Source organism: Streptopelia decaocto (genome assembly GCF_964273445.1).
Source record: "Streptopelia decaocto genome assembly, chromosome: 1".
NCBI lineage: Eukaryota > Metazoa > Chordata > Aves > Columbiformes > Columbidae > Streptopelia > Streptopelia decaocto.
Genome location: NC_138663.1, coordinates 35704687 through 35723538, shown reverse-complemented (window position 1 = coordinate 35723538; position 18852 = coordinate 35704687). Strand labels below are relative to the sequence as shown.

The following is an 18852-nucleotide window of genomic DNA, read 5'->3' as shown; positions in this document are numbered from 1 at the left end:
ACAGGAGGTACTAGAGCAGAAAGGGAGGGAAAGCAAGACCACAAGGCTAGGTATCAAACAGCCTGGCCCTGCGTTTAACTTGTACAGCCCTGGAAGTGCAGAAAGCACCTACATGAGCCTGATCCACGGCGACCTAAACAGGCGTTATGAGAAGAAAAAGGATCTAGTTGAAACTACCTATATCGCAGAATTCTATTAACATTTTATGGAAGTTTTCTTGTTTGTTTTTAGAAGACACAAAGCTCTATCTAATAAAAGACACCATAAACTGAAGTTTTCTATTTTACTAAACATATCTTAGGACCTTATAATTCGGGGTATATTGGAAAAACACACTCATTTTTTTTTTTTTCAGCCTATCTGCCACCTACATATATACAGAACTACAAAATACTGAATCTTACAGATTACACTTTTCTTTCAAATTTGTGTGAAAATTACTACAGGAAAGAATAAGTATGTCTCTGTGGCAGATAAAATGTTACCTTGTTTAGAACCCTGTTGTTTAACAATAACTTACCATTTTCTGGTTGAGTTTTTTTAAGTGAATCTATAAGAGTACTGACAGCTTTTAAAACGAAGATGATTTCTGTTACTTGTTGCCTACAGAAGGAAAAATGCAAACAGTCAACTACTCATTTTTGTCTCAAGAATACAAATTTTCTATGAAACTTGCACATCATTTTAAAAAACCTCCACATAATGGAAACAGCTGCAATGAAGACTACAAAAAAAAAGCATATTTAGACATTAAGGATATCATCTGTGTTTAACTTGCCTACCATCATTGCTGTTGTCTCAGCCAGGATAGCTTTAAATTTGATACTGGAAACAGTAAGAGCATACACATCTCAATCTGAAAATATCACGTACATTATTAACTGTAACATGAAAATCAGTTTCATCATTCATAATCAAAACCTTCAAAAGTTAAGTGAAATTTAAAGTTCCCATTTTAAAGAAGTTCCTGGTAGTTTGGTCAACTTTACTGTTTCAAGATCAGTTACTTGAGTAATGATTCAAAATGTTGCTGTTTGGATATTTTATCTTGTTTTTGAGGAGACTCCACCTCTCAATTTATAAACTATACAAAGCTCTACTGGAAATAAAGGGAAATCAGATTTCAGAAGTATTACCTTCTAGATATCAGAAACATTGTTTCAGTAACTGAAAATGTTAGTTACTGAGTCACATTCCTATTTCTATGTAACAGCACTGAATCTGACCATTATTATTTAAAGCTTTTTCAACAAAAACTTGGTACCAGTATTTTATTTGAAATGTCTCACCCATCAACATTTCCCTGGCTTTTAATTTCCACACACACACACAAAATATTTTTTTAATGACTGAGTGATATTTTGAATGCAGCCTTCTCATCAAGTACTGGCAACACCTTCCATTTCCTAAAGACAATGTACTTACCGTGGAAGAGGACATTTGCCACTCAGTCTCTCATCTTCTATGTAGCGATGCAACACATCCTGTGACCTTTTCAAGAGCACAGAAAGTGCCATTCTAGAGATGTAGCCTTCCTGAGGAGTTGTGACTTTATTACTGAATGAAAACTGGAGCAGTGTCTCAAAACACACCTTAGAAAACTCCTCTCTCATTCGAATGTCTATTTCGGCCTCTGTCAAATAAAATGACATATTTAATTGTGTAGTGCGCATGCCAATACGCTAAATGTTGCATTTCAATTAGTTCATTATATTTTGCAAAAATGTTATCACTTCCCCAGTATTAAAAAATAGTAACAGTGATATGAATAAATATGAAGAATACATTCTAAAAAAAAGTGACTGCAACAATCACTATTGTCCCCAAAATAAAAGATAAAATATGCAACACATTCAGTAACAGGTCACCTACTTGACATTGCTTTAATACAAAATACTTGAAATCAGTTAGGAAAAACTCAGGAACTGCAGTTCTACATCATAAGTACTAATATTTGGTACTGTACAACCCAAATATTTTTCCCTGTAATGGCTTATATGTCCATTTTTTTAACCTTTCGCCAAAAAACTGTAGATTTTTTTTTTCTTAAAAGCAAAGAAGATACTGGTTAGATACACCATATAGTTACACTAAGGTCATTTAGTTTTTAAGAATGGGATATTATGCCTGTCTTACAATTACCTGAAATTATTGTTAGAACTATATCTGCTGGCACAGCGCAAAACAAACTATGTAGAAAGTATAAAGTAACACAAGTACAATATTATATATAATACTGACCAAGAAGGAAATAATTTTTTAAAACTTGCAAGGAATGCTCGGCAACTTCCATGAAATAAATAGAGTTTATAAAAACAAGCTGGATAACAGACAGTCTACAATAAATACACGCTACGGAACTTCAAGTCTTTATCAGAGTAAGCACTCTCATCACTTAATTACTGTCTAGTAGATTTAAACCCCATTTTCTGTATATTTTGTCATTCGGGTACCATACCTGTAAAGGAGGAGGACTGAGAATGTATTGAGCCTTTATTGAGCATAGTCATTATTTGACCAACAAAATCCTTGGGAATAAAATTAGCATATGGCAGTATCTCTGTGCTGATAAGCTGCACCACCTAAAATAAATTAAATATATTTATATTGGTTTTCTGAATATTAAAGTTGTAATTCTAGTACAAAGAAGACAGAAACATTAAACAAAAGAAACATGCTTAATGAAACTTCACAAAATCCTCCAATGCTAGCTTTTAAAATTTGCAGATATGTCCAAAAATTTGGTGTAACATTAAGCTTGACATAATAAACTTTTTTCCCCCACTTTTATAAGAGTTTCTGAAAGCAGTTATCATTCACATTTTCACCAACATTTGAAGTATATTGTTCAAATTGAATTTACGGTTTTGAAAAGAAAAGATCTAAAATTAGGAGTCTCCCTCTCCCTCCACCCAATTCAATATCCTCACTATGACATTAACACATATATCACATGCTTACAATGTGGCATCTGCAAGGCAGAACAAGTGAGTTAATTATCTAAACAAGCTTAAGGCAATGCACATTAACTCAAATGCTTTCTATCCTTGGTTTCGATGCTCACATTCAGGAACAAAGTGGGTTGAGATCTCCATAAATTAATGCATTAGATCTCAGAGTTCTGCTCGCTGCACACAGAGCCGCTCCTGCTTTTCATCCAGCACTCTTTGTGTCCCAGCTGCCACTCTGGAGTGATGACAGGAGATCAAACCCACAGATACTGCCATGCCTTCTCTGCAACCCCCTTTCCTTTGTACCCCTAATCCCTGGTCTGCCACATCTCTTTCTCTTGGTGTGAAAGGGGACCGGCCCCTCTTCCTTCCAAGTATCATCTTCTCTTAATTTTCTTCGGCCTTATCCAACCAAACATCATCACTTTTACACTTACAACCCCCCTGTTCTGCACAAGCAATACATAATTTCTCCATTTACACAACAAGGTTTTAAATATCGAGAACACATCTGGAGGGCAACAATGTCATTGCTGACTTAATGTCCACCCTCCACACAGAAAGCACTCACTTAGGTTTAATTGTTGGCTTCCTCCACGGTTTACAATTACCTGTGTAATCGCTTGGCAATAACATAATAAGTAAGAGTCAGATAATGGGTTTGAGGGAGAAACACATTCTGGTTTAGCCACTCTGTGCTGGTGGGAACTTGAGCGGATAAGAAGTAAACTACTTCAGAACCAAACGCAATCTGTGAATGTCACTTTCACATTATAATCAACAGTCTAATATATTTTTCACAGTCTCCTTACCTCAACATCAATACTCTCATTCTTCTGAAATTCTTGAATTGAGAGATTATCAGGAGGTGTACTAAAAATAAACATACTACATTATACTTTTAAATTCAGAACATGTGTAAGGAGATAAGTATGGGAAATCACATTACATAAAAAGTTACACGCATGAAGTTGGTACTACGATATGGTAATGATTAACATTGGTGAATAAAATCTTACGGATAATGAACGTACGTATGGTTTAAAGGAAAAAAGTAGTAAACCACAAAAAAGAGTTACAGCTGATGAACCTGTTTAAGGACTTGCATCACCAACACCATTTTTCATATGCATCTCAAAGCAATCTCTTTTGTCTTATATTTGCAAAAGTCACAATATCTCTTTAGATGAGTCTGTGAAGGTATTATCAGGGGTTCACGGTTTATTACTTTTTACTTTTAATCTCTCTAAGCAAGAGACTTTTGATTTTCAGCAGGACATTTGTAAAAAACTCCATTTTTATTTTACGTTTTCTTTTGCATTAATGAAATATAGTTTTCATTAATAGGACATTACTTTGTCTCTTTCTTGATAACTGAAATGATATATTTGTTCTCATTCTTAATTAATCTTATGAAGAGGCAAATCTATTTTACAATCAATTATTTTGAAGAAATTCAGAACTGTATATAAAGAATTATTTACAGATTGAATGTCCAGAAGTGATTCAACCATGAAGATTGCCCAATGCTTTATAAGATCTTACCTTACCTGTTTCTAAATTTGGAAAACTTGTATAATTTCACTGGAAATTTTATGCCAACCATTAGTCACGCAGTTTTCTCTGCTGAGGTTTTATCTAATTCACTGAGTCGTTCCTTGTACTTACTGGTCTACCTGTTAAGTGGATTCAAATTCCCTTTCCTTTACTGCATTATGCTTCTGCCAAACTCCTCAGCAGGACAGAAAGGGTAAAGGTCTTCTACTCAGACATCAATCAACTACTTCAGCTGATGTGCCTACCTCACTGTTTTAGTTTGCATCAGACATGGGCTTTTCAAGTTAATCCTTTAGACATCTCTGTTTATAAACCCTGGTTCACATCTGGTCTTAAGATGCACAGAACTGGATTCCTTTTTTGATGAAACTAAACGAAAAGATGCACTCCAAGCATCTACAGTCTAGCTCTTGTGGATGCTTGCAGGACAGGGATCCAGACCAGAACTCCTCCGAATTAAAACACCTAAAGTGAGCACTCTGTGGGTGATGGGTCCTCATCATTAAATGTTTTGCTTTACAGATCTCCTTCTACTCTACTAACAGGAATGAAGTACCTTGGGCCTTGGGTATAATTCCTGCCTATGAATGAGGATTTGAAGGCAGGGAAACAAGCAGCAGGTTCAAAGAAAAAATAATAATTACCAAAAAAAAAAAATCTAGTAAGGTACTTCATATGATAATCTTTTAAATACCTTGCTTGTAATCCCATATCATAAGGTTGCCTGATACAATCTACACAGATTCAACATACAGTTGGCCAAATGATTAAAACAAACAGTGGATTATGAGCAAATGACAAACTGTGGTACAGGAACTTTCTAAGCTATGTAAACTGGGAGCATATAATGAAAACAGCACTAGGTGTTCACCTTGCACCCTTCCTTGGGTACACCAGTGATCCAACAGAAATCAGCAGATTAGGTGGAGCTATGTGTCTGTTCTGATCTAGTTACATTGTCCTTGTTTTTCTGACACAGAGCAGAAGTTGGAATACTCACACCTATGTTCTTCTGAAATGTAAAGACAGTTGCAAAACCCACTGGATGGTGGGTTCAGTTTCTCCATACTGTCTGATTTACTTAGAAGGTAACATCTTATTACAGCTAATGGAGTAACTAGTAGCACTAACAACAAAAATCAGAAACAAGGCACTGTAAAAGGTCAATATAATCTCACATAGTAAATTCTCTCCTCATAATTTTACTTTTTTGTCTTTAAAATAAATGAGGAACAGTTTGGAAATTTGGCCACTTGAAAGGAATGGTTAGAAATGCTGGAATTGAGATTGCCTTTGGTAATTCAACTTGCTGTTCCTGTGTATGTTTGTGTGTTATGATGCAGTTTAAATGAGACAATACTTTATTTTCTCCAGAGAAACCATCTGATTAAGTACACAGGATGGCCACTACAGAGAAGGAGGGAAAATGACTGGGTCAATCTGCCACATTCCCTGCCTAATTTATGGCAGAATAGGCAGATGCGTGGAAAACAGGGCTCCTGACTGAACAAAGACCCAAGCTGTTCTGTAAGCAGAGGAATCGGTGCAGACTGGCATCCTGTGGCTTATTGCCAAACTCCCTCCCCAGCCCTCAGCTTCTTCCTGCACCCCCATGTCCCTCCCCAGGAAACAAGAGACACGGTGGGTAGCTCGAGCTCAGCACATGCTCACTGGCAGGGCAGCTGCCAAAGATGCGATCATGGACCTGTGCCAGCCCTGTCCTCCTAAGGGTACTCATCTGGACCTGTCTTCTCCATCCCACTGCCCTTTTTCATTATAATGAAACGTTCAAGAACTCTGGAGGCTTCTAAAGCTCATTCAAATCTGGCTACTTTGGCTAACAGTGTGATTTCTTCCCCCCCCCCCGCCCCAAGTGCGCCTACATGATGCTGACCAAGTCAAATAATACATTTTTCCAAGATAAAGGTTGGTTGTTTTCTTTTTCTCCCATCTTGTAGGTGCTATGGATGAGATACCAGTTGTTCAGTCTTTACAGCTACAGATAATTTTCAGTTTTGACAATTATGACAGTAGGTACCAATGTTCCTGCTTGAAAAAAATAGATGTATCTCCCCTTCTCAGAGGGATTTTATGTAGATAACTTCACCACCATCTCTAAAACATTCAAATGTTATGTGTATGACTACAGACGTAAAAGAACCCAAAGAAGAAAATATGAAATATTGTATTTATTATCGGTTTGTGTGTTAGGCAGTTACAAAATATGGAGTTATATGTTGAAAACCAAGAATAAAATAATATATTAAGTAGTTGTTCAGTCAGTACCTTTTGTAACATATAAAGAAGTTAACTATGCAGAACCTTTAAATAGTAACGTAAACTGTTATGATGCATACATACGCATGTCATAATACATGAGCAGCCTTCATTCTGACACTTCCTAATTTATGACCGGTGTGCTCAGACGAGATTTACTATAAAGAGGTTTTAAGACCTTTCTCTCCAGTTGTCCATATCCAATCTCTCATATATGCTACAGATTCTGCTACACACTCGTTCATGTAGCCAATTGCTTCCAAATAAATTTTTGCAAGTAAGATGCATCTATCCAGGGGGCAAAAGCTTTATGGGTAGGATGTAACACAGTGAAACTGCATCAGGAGGGTGCAGAGCTGGGGAAGAGCAGAGGCAGCGCGATGCTGCATGTGGCTGCGCTGCCGCGGAGCTCCCGACACCCAGCAACAGCCGCCGCAGCAGCACTCTGCTCTCAAGCAGCTTTTTGGAGAGTATTGATTTAATTCCCTCACGTAAGCACAGCCTTCTGCTCTAGTAAATTATAGATATGTACACGCATTTGTTGAATTTTATTTTATATAATGGCTTGACATGCTTCCATAAAGCCTCTGGGAAAGAAGAATGATATGAAATAATAAACAGACCAGCCTCTTACCAGAAGACAATTTTGTGTAAATTAAGTTACATGAAATGTATTAATTTTTAAACGTCATTTTGATTTATAATAAAAATCAAAACTATTGAGCCGCCTCAGCTACAGCTTGCTCAAAAAAAAAAAAAAAGCTGAAGCTTATTGCTCAGAAGCTGTTAATTCTCTCTGACAGCAACATTTTCCTATTTCATTTACCTGGGCTCTTTTGGCCATATTTGAAATTTCTTGATGTACAAAGCTGCAGAGACCATTTCTGCTGTGCTTTGTACTTTTGAAACATCAATGAACGTCTCCTCCCATTCAGCCCCACAGCTGCCTTGAAAACTGGTTCCCGTCCAAAAGACAAAGGCAAGACCATGCAGAGGAGGTTCAACATTTTAAACACAGAGGTTCACAGAGCTTTAATTTAAGCATTTTAACCACACTGACCTCTTGCTTAACCAATGCCAACTCAGTTTCACTGGCAGAAGCAATATTACGTTATCTACACGTGATTTCTAGCACTACAGTGATAACAAGAACTGTGAGTTAGATTAGAAAAATGTTTAAAATGTTGATTAAAAAGTTAGAACATCAGCGAAATAGAAAGAGCTTTATCTTTCTACTCTATCCTCAGCCAGGTAGAGACTTGGAGAAAAATGAGACAATATGCACTGAGATATTTTAATGAATAGAGGGAAAAACTAGCCAAATCTGTTTTGCTAGGAGGACTGACTGCAGTAAGATATTTCCAAGTTTTACAGCGATGCAGGTATTTCATATTTAGAACCACCCCAGCAGTGCTAAGTCAGCTTTGAAAAATAAAGGTTAGAAGGGCTGGTATAAAGGAAGAGATTTACCTAGCTTTGCATGAACCCTGGACAGATGATAGCATGGAACATGTACAAGGAATTAAATGTAGGAGTAGTTACATTTACACAGTCCTAAAATTATATTCGGCCTTTTGAAGGCAACCATGAGGCTGATGTGGCCCCTGGTGAAAATAAGTTTGACACCCTGATGTAGAACAGTCTATAGTGGAAAGTGTGGAGTATTTAAAGGTATACAGGAGTGAAGGAAGACAAGTAAGTTTCTTTGTGACAAAACACTTTAGTTTCCTTGAAGTGGAGAACTTAAGAGAAATTATAGAATGCTGGCACAAGGAAGTAAACTTTCAGTTCTAACTGTATTCAGGACTAACGATATATCTGACTATATTCCTGTCACAAGGGGTGACATGTTGGATAATGGTAAAAATCCAGATAATGCAGTAATGCTGTGACTCTGTCTCACTGATAGCCTCTTGGGGTGTCTACCTGAATTGTATTTTCCAAATTCTTCGTGCTCCAGAACCTTTTCAAGCCATACTGGTCTTCAGCAGCGCAGCCAGATTTGTCACTTCTGCACCTGACTTGGACCCCCTGCCCTGCACGGTATATTTGCAAGCTGGAAAGCCACCAGCGACGCCTGACTCAGGGTTGCAGTAAGGCACAGTTATGGTCAGCAGGGTCACTCAAACCAAGTTTACAAGTCACTGATCTATTTAAGAGCACAGGGTGCTCTCACCTTTTCATCTGTGGCTTGGTTAATTGATTTTAGTGATGCAGTCAAAAATCCACGTACTACTAAAAGTTTTTTAAAAAAACCACAACTCACTGTTAATATAAATAAATCAGGGAACGCACTGAAAAACAGCTTTTATACCACCTATCTGGCCTAAAATAATGGACTAACATGGACAGTTGGAAAGTACATTCCCATTGCCTTCTCCTATAATCTGAAGGCTGAAATGTACCTCAACTCAGCAATAAATTTTAGCCGTTACATTCAAAACAGTGAATAGGTTCTCCCACATTACTCTGGAATAAGACACCACTATGATTAATATATATTTTCTATTAGAACTGTAACAAAGAATTGAAAGAACACAGTGAATTTGAAAATTCTTAATTCAATTTACTTAGAAATGGAACAACTACAAATATAAGAGACTGACTATACTCCAATTACAATCCACCAAAAGACACAACTTAGAAAATTCTAACATGAAAGGGACTGGTTGCCCTATTTGCCAAGGCTTGTTTCACAGCAACTTGCACAGAAATGTGCAAGGACTTAACCAAAGGAAATCAGAAGAGAATTACCTCAACGTGAGGAACTTCCACAGCTATCTCTAGGGCCCTCCTTGCATCACAGGGAGAGAGGCACGCTTCAGGAGCATTGTGGGGAAGAGGATGAAGAAAAGGAGAAATGACTGCTATTACTAATGGTCCTGACTACTCGCATGAGACAGATGTAGTCCCTTCTTAGCTTTAACTTTTTTAGGACCACAAGGCTCAGGCTGATAGAGGGAACAGAAAAACTCTCTACCCTAAAGTTACTAAGGGATAGAGATCTAACTGCAAGTAGAAGAACCATCCACTTGGGAAGACAAACTGCTATTTAGAAAAAGATGGACATTAAGGGGGCAAAAAAACCCAACCCAAACCAGACGTTCAACAGCCATACAACATACAACTATATAAGCAAAAATCATCTACTCATAATAAGCCAGGAAAGAGTAATGATAATTGCCATTAATCATAATAACAGGCCAAATTATCCTGCTGTAGCCATATGGCTCTATAAACCACCAGCCTATTTTTAGTCTTTTAAATTCTTTCAAATTTTAAAGCTTCTAAGTAAGAGAACAGAAAAGTTTCATCTAATTTTTCTGAGAACATCTTTAATTCTGATGAAAATGCTGATCCCTAAATCACATTTGCCTTTAATGAGGTAAAACCAGACTAAAGTGAAGACAGACAAGTTTTAGGGGCATCACAAATATTCACAGAAGTACTATTTTTCTTTTACCTCCAGACAATATTTTCCTATGTATGACACCTGGCAAAAGCTATTAGAATTAATGCCATCAGTGATTGTTTCTAGCAAGTATCATATTAAGATGGAATTTCTATGGTTGGAACAACTTTCAAGAAAAGTCTAAATCGCTCGCTGTAAATTAGGAAAAACAGGCAACATATTTGGCCCAAATGTCATGCAAATGATAGTGGATTACCTTGAACTACACTGAAGATCTGTGATAATCTTACTTCTCCAGATTTATGAAAGATTAATACCCTAAAACTGCAACAGTGCCAGTCTGGGTCAGCCAACAACACGCAAAATGGATATGTTTCATCTGTTGTGCAGATACTTAGGAATAATTCATTTACAGAAAATAGCAGTACATATTCCCACAGTAACTTCTAAGTGAACATACATTCTTCTACAACTCTCCATTCTAGTTTTCCTAACCCAACACTGGTATTGGTTACAGGGTGTTAACTGGTCTGGACTGCCTGGCTCAGAATGGAAGCATGACTACTAACCACAGCTCAAAACAAAACCAAACAAGATACCGCAAAGATTATTTTAAATTAAAGAAATAGTGAAGAATCAAAACAAAATTTGGATGATTAAAGTCTCTTATGGAGTCTTGATGAGCTTTTTTTATTTTAAGGTCCTCCTATTTAATAATATTGCTCTGAAGTAAATGCAAACCCAAAAGTTTTTCATTCAATTGTCACATAAGCCTATTCATGAAATTCCAAACCCATTCATTATTTACAAACATTTTCACTAACGGATATGTCTCTAAAATTAATTTTCATTGGTATTTATTTTTTGTCTGGTTTGGGCAAGCTGCTATTTACTCATCATTAGTAAGTACAGCTGTGTTTGGTTTCTGATTTCTGTGTGTTTGAAAACTGTACACACAAAAATACACAGCATATTAGTCTTAGGTACAGAAGAACAGAAATGTTTTCTGTTGGAAAGATTCACTTGTTACTGAAATCAGCATACACACAGAAAATCAGGGAATTAAAATTTTTCATATTCAACATTGTCCTTCAATCTGAGATACTATTAAATATACTCAAACTACTCCTAAAAGATGCTTATCCACAGCTGTTCACAGAAGATGGAAATTCCACACTGCTCCGAAGTGACCTTCTACAATACCTACCCTTCCTTACAGTGAAAGGTTTCCTTGATAGCAAACCTAGATAATCGTTGCTGTACTGAAATCTGTTGTTACCCATTCTCAAGGGACAATTAAAATCCTTCTCTGGAGCAATCTTTTACCATATTCTGAAGATTTATCACGTCTTCCTAATGAAATATTCTTTTGATTGAACAAACTAATAGATCAGACTGTCTAAGTCATTGCTCATTACGATTCTTCGCTTCTGGACTTTCTCAATATGGCCACAACTACAGTGTGGCCTATACATCTTATACATCTTGGCCTATACCTTATACATCTGCCTATCTGTCTAGTTATAAATCCGACTATCTAGCTACACTTTTCACAAAGTGTTCTAAATAAAGTGTGGTTAATTATTAAGGTGCAGTCAATTTATCTCGGGTAGAAACAAATGCAAGATAATTATGGGCTTCTAAGTGAACAGCAATGTAAGAAATAATTTTACAAAATTCATAGTAAGTTGAATATTTCAAGATGGAACTCAAGAGAAATACATACAGTCAATTGTACTCACTTTCACAAAAAACCACAACTATTGCAATTCTGTTCAAAGTGAAAAAAAGGAACAAATTGAGTACACATCACTAACTCTTCATCAAATCTGTCCTTGGGAATCAATACAGAATTCCTTGGACTGGTCAGAAAGGTTATGCCTTATATTCAGAGGTCAGCTGAGCTCACTCTTGCTCTGACATTTCACCTTTTAACTGAAGTTTTTTCAACTACTTTATTTTTTGAAGCAGACAGGCTGGTTACCTTTTATCCTTCAATCATTAAAGTAAATTTCAGATTTCAAATATCTCTAAAGATAGGGCTATTTTTACAGAACTCTACTGACACATTTACTGAACAAATTACTGAGAAATATTTTCCAGTTATAAAAACAAAAACAGAATAAAGGAAATTGTGTTTACCTTTTGGTGAATAAAAAGTCTTCAAAAGTATTTGCTAGCTCTGGCCACATACTGTCAAATTTTCCAGAAGATGCATGTTGCCTTGCAACAGGTAGTCCAATGGAGAGAACTTTGAGAAGAGAGGAAACAGCGAGCTTCCATGTGCTTTCAGAAGGGCAGGAATATTTCAGACTAAGAGGTATTCTTAGTGTCTGCAAAATGAAAGTTAAAACAAAATCTATAGTTGCTCAGACAAATCTAAGAATATGACTAGTTTCTGCAGAAGATCTTGTCAAACGCTGTCATAGATGACAGTACACATCCCCACCTTTTCTGCTGGTATATGAGATCCTCCTTTAAAACATAATTATAAAGATGATTTACCATATACCAGCTGGCTAAAGCACCGGTCTGTTGCAAAGTACAAGGTTAGAAGTCAGAGTTGATCCATTACCAATTACACTACGAAATTACATACTAACTTTCATTTCTGTATTGCCATCCACCATTTCTGCTAAACCTCACAAATCAGCTTTCCTAATATCGAATCATAGAATTGGAAAAGCCCTTTAAGATCGTCAAGTCCAACCATTAGCCTAGCACTGCCAAGTCCACCACTAAACCATGTCCCTAAGTGCCACATCTAACAGATTGCAGGCAGTTTGTTATCATGAGTGTATTCTGGAGAGTTTACTCCTGTTCCCAAAAAGCTATTCCAGGTGCTTCCACAGTAAAGGAAAAAAGTCTAATTCAATTTAAACTTTTCCTAATATGTAAAAGTTGAACTGTGTATATAACCACTGCAGGACACCTGCTCATTGCTGACTGTTAAACCACATGAAGCTGAAAAGCAAAAAGAATTAATTAAATTCTAAGATAAAGGCTGCAATACAATTCAAATGTATAGTAGATGAAAACAGCAAAATGTAAGTCTGTTAGAAAGACAGCTTCACTATCTAGAAAATAAAGTAATTAATGGGTTTAAAAACATTAAGCATATGTACTATTTACACTATATGTATTCCTTTTAGCATTGTTAGTCAAACTACCTACAACCTGATACCAAGTTATCTTGGAAAACTGATTATTTGATTTACATCCACATACATAATCACTAAATTTGGGTATTAAACATATATTTCCAGTGCTTTTAATGAAGTGTCTGATTTGATGAAAGAAAAGGGAGGAAAGAGGAAAGACTCACTGTTGCTCAAGAGTGAGTTTACTGTCAAAAATTAAGAGAGCTAGGATCTAACCCTAGAGGTAAACAAAATATTTTCTTCTGCTGCTATTCTTCATAGGGGTCAAATATAATTCCAATATCAACAAGGGCTTTAGAAACATTAAGAATAATTTAAAACCCATTATCATCTACTACAATAGATCACATTATTATCAATGGAGAACATTAATGAAAAGTGGTGCTTATATCAGTTTCACTTATCCCATTAAAACAAAAGTGGAAAACAACTGCATTAACTTCGAAATACAAATATTTAATTTGTAACAGATGCCAAATAATACCACATAACTATTTTAAACACATTTGGGTTTCTAAATTTCTATACAGGAACAATTTAATGTCAGCCAAGTCATTACAAACAAACCTAGGTCACGTACATTTCTTTTCCAGACATTTACTACTACTTCCATTATTTACCAAAATTATTTGTCAAAATGGAAACAAGATTGAAAAAAATATTGAAAGTTTGCCAATTTCACCTTAAAGGCATAACTGTGCACCTTGTAACTTTTCATAGCTACATCAGCAACACATGAAGTCTTTAAAAACAAATGTAAGCAATAGGTAAAGCATGCACCGCCCAGGTATATATGCCAGTCTACAGAGATTGGTCTTTGGCCTCCATTACCACATTTACGAAGAGGCCTGCTTATTAGAATCAGCTGCATAATACTTTCAATATCAATATTTTATGCCCTGATACATTTGTTAGTTTTTTATCTTAACACTGAAACACTGAAGCTGACATTATCCAGCTAAAGAACAATACATATAGCCTAATCAACAGCCCTGCCGCCTCAAAAGAAATTAGCACCTGCTGCTCACCTTCACAAAATAATGATTTGTTTACTAAAGCTTTAAGCTTCCCAGAAAGTGCTTATCAACACTAGTGCAAAATAAAACTAATGATTTTCAATATAAGCTCATCAAATTCAGAGCATACACAAGACAAACTTTTACCTTAATAATGTTCTGAAGAACTTTCTCTGTTACCACAGCTTTATGGCAAGCTGTCTTTTGGTATAAGTCCACAACAACTTCCAATGATCTCTCAGCAAATGGTACGTAATTCAATGCTACCCATTCCGCCTAGGAAAAGAAATTAGTAAATTACTGAACTATATGTGAAAACATATTAATTAAGGAATGGAAAATGTATATTTTGCATTGAACTCTCAGTTTAATGCATGCAAAGTTTGCTAAAAATATGGTCCAAGCAACAAAACTGTAAATACAACATAGTCTGACTATGAATATGTACTCTACACTGAAGTAAAGTACATTCAAGTAGGAGAAATGTTGCAGTCTAGGCAAGACAACTACATTAGGACAATCTTTAAGGAAATTTAACTCACCGGTGCAAATAGTTGTATCTAGTGATTCCATTGTGTTGCAGGACAAATAGAATAAGAAAAATTAATACATACATAATAGTTACCTCTTCGATTACACTGATTCAGATGTTCATGCTTAGTGAACAGCAGACCACACAGATAAAAAGAATTATTGAACATGTCCTATTTCTCTACAGCACGTGCAATTAAAAAATTTGCAGCTTGAGGGAATTTTCTCCATTCAAAATTATTGTGTCTTCCCATTAAATTTATTATCACATGTAGGACAAGTTATTTGAGATTAGTTGCTGGACACGTTCAGACATGTTCACTATGTCTGGTGTCCAGACAAGACCTTTCCTACATGGAAAAATAGAAAATATAAAAGCAAAGCAGAATTCAAAGGGAGCAAATGAAGATAAGAAAAGCATATAAAAAAATACTAATAAATTATTACACAGCATGCCCAGTGAAGCTTTTACAGATGGAATAAACGCATCTTGCTAAACAACCTATACCCGAAGCTGAATTGTGTTCACGTGCCAAGTGAAACAAGTGAGATTTCTAATTAATTACCTGATTATACTTTGCATTTGCAATGTGCTTTGTTTCCAGCTGTCCATACTGTGGAGGTTTGCAGGAAAATTCTACAAAGGCCAACAGCTGGTCAAAGATTGCAGGATACATTATCTGCATACTTTCTGAACCCACACATATAGCCTATTAAAAAAAGAAAATACAAAAGCTTAATAGGTATCTTGAGCTTCCACATTCAAAAATGTGCAGCAGTACAAGGGGCTCCTAAAGAAAAATTGCCAGATAAGACTATGCAAAAGTCATACTGTATAAAAACTGTGTATAGTCTTAACAGTTTAAGGAAAGTAAGTTTTGTTATTTTATTAAAGTGCCAACATACCTGGGCATATATAGTTCAGTAAATACTGCTATCTTATTTCATCCAATAAAAGATACATACTCTTTACAAACTCTGCGATGACATGACAGCAAAATATAAGTCCTATAAGTCTTGTCTGTTGATCTCAGCCACAACTTCTTTAAGTTCTACTTCAAGGAACACTTAAATCTCAGAAGTAATTCATTCAAGGTCTTCATAAGTAGTTATATTTGTGTCTTACAGAAAGGAACATAAATAAAATGAGAATGATATGATTTTGGTATAGCTGAAACTCATAACCTTGTTTTAAAATGGAAAACATTTCAGGGAGGGTATACTAAGATGATGTCGGTGAAATATCATGTTGTCATAGGCTAATGATTTCCTGTTGCAACATAAATCCCAAGGCAATCTTAGGGCATTTCTTTTCAAAGCCAGACACAATGATTCTGTGAAGTTACTCCAATTATTTTCTGTCATTTTATATGTCTTAATTTTCCTCCCAAAGTCTCTCCTCTCAAGGCTTCATGAAACAGTCTTATTTATTGCTCCACAAAAAGACCTTGTGCTTGAATTGTCATTTTTCTCTGGGGAGGAATCAAATCCACTTTTCATTAACCACAGATCACCCATGATGAGTTGCGGTTGAAGACACTCAAGGTGCCAGCAGCTTCAAAGCTGTTGGAGTGCAGCCTCCATGCTGGGGCTGTGTTGTGAGCAGTGGCAGTCGATGGGTTTGCAAATGCCCCGAGAGGGAGCAAGCCAATTGGGGCCAAAGGTGCTGTCGTCACTAGGTCACCCTAAGACCTGGCTGCACTTTCAGGCAACCTACATCAGAGCACTCCATGAACCATCAACAGCCTTTCTCACTCCCTCAGCTTCCTGCAATTCAAAACGCACGTCTAATGCTCAAACGGCTTAGTCAACACTATGAACATAGTGTAGCGCTCCTAAAGAGCTGTACTGCTTTTCTGGGGCTCAAGTTCAAGACTGTACTGAACCCTGAAAAAGATGCTTTGATGCTAGATACTCACCTGTGTGACAGAAGACTAAAAGGTTAATTGCTGATCTGAAAGTATTCAACACTCCATAAAACAATTTCAGCTGATATGCTGCTGCACTACATTTTAACAGCTTAATGCAAGATTACATACCTATTAGAAAAGGTTTAAAAAGAATATTTCATGTACCAACACATGGATTAGAGAGAGAGCATCCACAACCTCCTGGCTAAGTTTTGTACAGATGGAACTTACTTGCACAGATGCAACTTACATTACCTACATAAGACTACTTTAATATCTATAATGGCAAAACTTCAAAATACGTTAGTCATTCACTCCGCATTGTTATATTTTTATTATAATTCTTCATTTCAGGATCAGTGGAAAATAACTTCAGATGCTACTTTATCTGTACTGGTGAACAAAAGCAATAACTATATGCTATTTGAAGTTCATAAATTAGTAGCTTCTTATCCTCCATTTGTGAAACTCTTGTAGAATTTTTATTTTACAAATAGAAGAGTTTTCTATCCAATCTACTGGGCTATTTTCAGCTCTAAAAATTATCCAGATAATTTTAAGAAAAAGAAGGATTAGGTCACTTAGTTCTGAAAAGTCATCTAAGTAGACTTGCTTTTCAAAGAGGTTTATGCTTCTGACTGACACCAGATAACTTCTATCTAAGCATATAAAAAAACTCAAAAATAGCCTAGCAAGTGTGTGATGAAGGACGTTGAAAGTATATTTAAGATCTGCTTATAAAACAGAGTAGTAATTACTGCATTAAGAGCACTTATTTACATACTTAAGTAAAGGAGACACATAAATCAAGATGTAATGGTCAGGCAACAACAAAACACAATCAAACCCTAAAATAAAATACTCTGAGGATCACTGTTTGTTGTAAAAATTGACACAGTATTTCAGTTCCAGAAATTTATCCTTTAAAGCATTCTGCTACTAACCTTCATATTTTTTTAATAGTTCAGATTTGTTTAACAACTCCTATTGCACCTATTGTCATGGACTCCTGTTTTTTGTTTTCGGCTCTCTGTAGTTAAATCTCTACCATCTCTGGCAGTGTATGTAAATAAGCCTTGAATTTACCACGCTCACAGCTCAAGAGGTTTGCCTCCACGCTGCCTGCAGAGGCAGAATTCAAATGTATCTGATCCCAGGTATGTACCTGTGTTCCTCTGATGAGTCAGGTGGCTCAATGTAGAGTTGACCTAGAGCGAATGCGGGGAGGCAGTGAGAATAATCAGAGAATTTGGGCTTGAGTACAAACTTCAGCTGAGCTACAGTGATGAAGCAGGCACTCATACTACAGCAATGAAAGACTAGAAAACAAGTTCTAATGAGGAATAAAAAGGAAATGAAGAACAAAACAAAGGGCTCAACACATGGAAGTCTGAAAGCACCAAGGTTCCTTTCCAATCCTATGTTCTTGTGTTGCAATGTCCTTTGTTAGTGCAATCACATCATAAAATGGCTTTATTAAACAAGTCAAGGGTTCAGTCTTAAACATGTCAGGGTTTATTCATGCTATTCCAACTGTAAAGTGGTTTCAGAACTTCTCAGAAAATCAGAACTGACCCAAATCTTCCTGTATCAGCAAAGAACAAAACTTAATCTGACCCCACATGCAAAAATGTAAGAAACCTGTTGTTTAAAAGGCAGCAGCAAATATTTACATGCTATTCTTTAACTGTTCCACTACCTCCTGTGAGTAGGCCTGAGAATATTAATCCATTTCAACAGAGGAAGAATATTCTGTGGCCTCCAGCAAAACCATCTGACAGGTGGCCTCTGGCCCACATAGCGCTGGCCGGCTGCCTTGTCATGTGAATGGTACTGTCTTACGTAGCCGAGAGAAGCGATCACGCAACTTCTCAGAACTTACCAATGTCCAAATATACTTTAATTTATCTTTTTTTAGTGATTTCAGTGCTGTTCCGTTAGTAATATAAATATAGATGGGGTGGAAGGTACTGTATAAATTGAGGTACCTTCCTATGTAAGCCTTTATTTGCAAAGGCTTGTAACTGCCATGCTAAG

The 18852-nt window shown here is 36.3% G+C and overlaps 1 protein-coding gene across 3 annotated transcripts in view; it reads right to left on the bottom strand.

Moving 5' to 3' along the window:
• MON2 (MON2 homolog, regulator of endosome-to-Golgi trafficking) overlaps positions 1 to 18852 on the bottom strand; it is a 94090-nt gene that overhangs the window by 19250 nt on the left and 55988 nt on the right. For 2 of the 3 annotated variants that reach the window (XR_014186081.1, XM_082073465.1), the window contains exons 27-34: positions 15472 to 15615; positions 14917 to 14934; positions 14522 to 14650; positions 12340 to 12530; positions 3764 to 3824; positions 2459 to 2582; positions 1426 to 1633; positions 521 to 603 (exon numbers count right to left, since the gene is read on the bottom strand). Coding sequence is in view for 2 of the 3 variants with exons in the window: in XM_082073465.1 (XP_081929591.1) it covers positions 521 to 603; positions 1426 to 1633; positions 2459 to 2582; positions 3764 to 3824; positions 12340 to 12530; positions 14522 to 14650; positions 14917 to 14934; positions 15472 to 15615 (958 nt within the window). In the remaining variant the exon portion in view is untranslated. The remainder of the gene's footprint in view (positions 1 to 520; positions 604 to 1425; positions 1634 to 2458; positions 2583 to 3763; positions 3825 to 12339; positions 12531 to 14521; positions 14651 to 14916; positions 14935 to 15471; positions 15616 to 18852) is intronic. The other variant, XM_082073466.1, reaches the window with a different exon arrangement.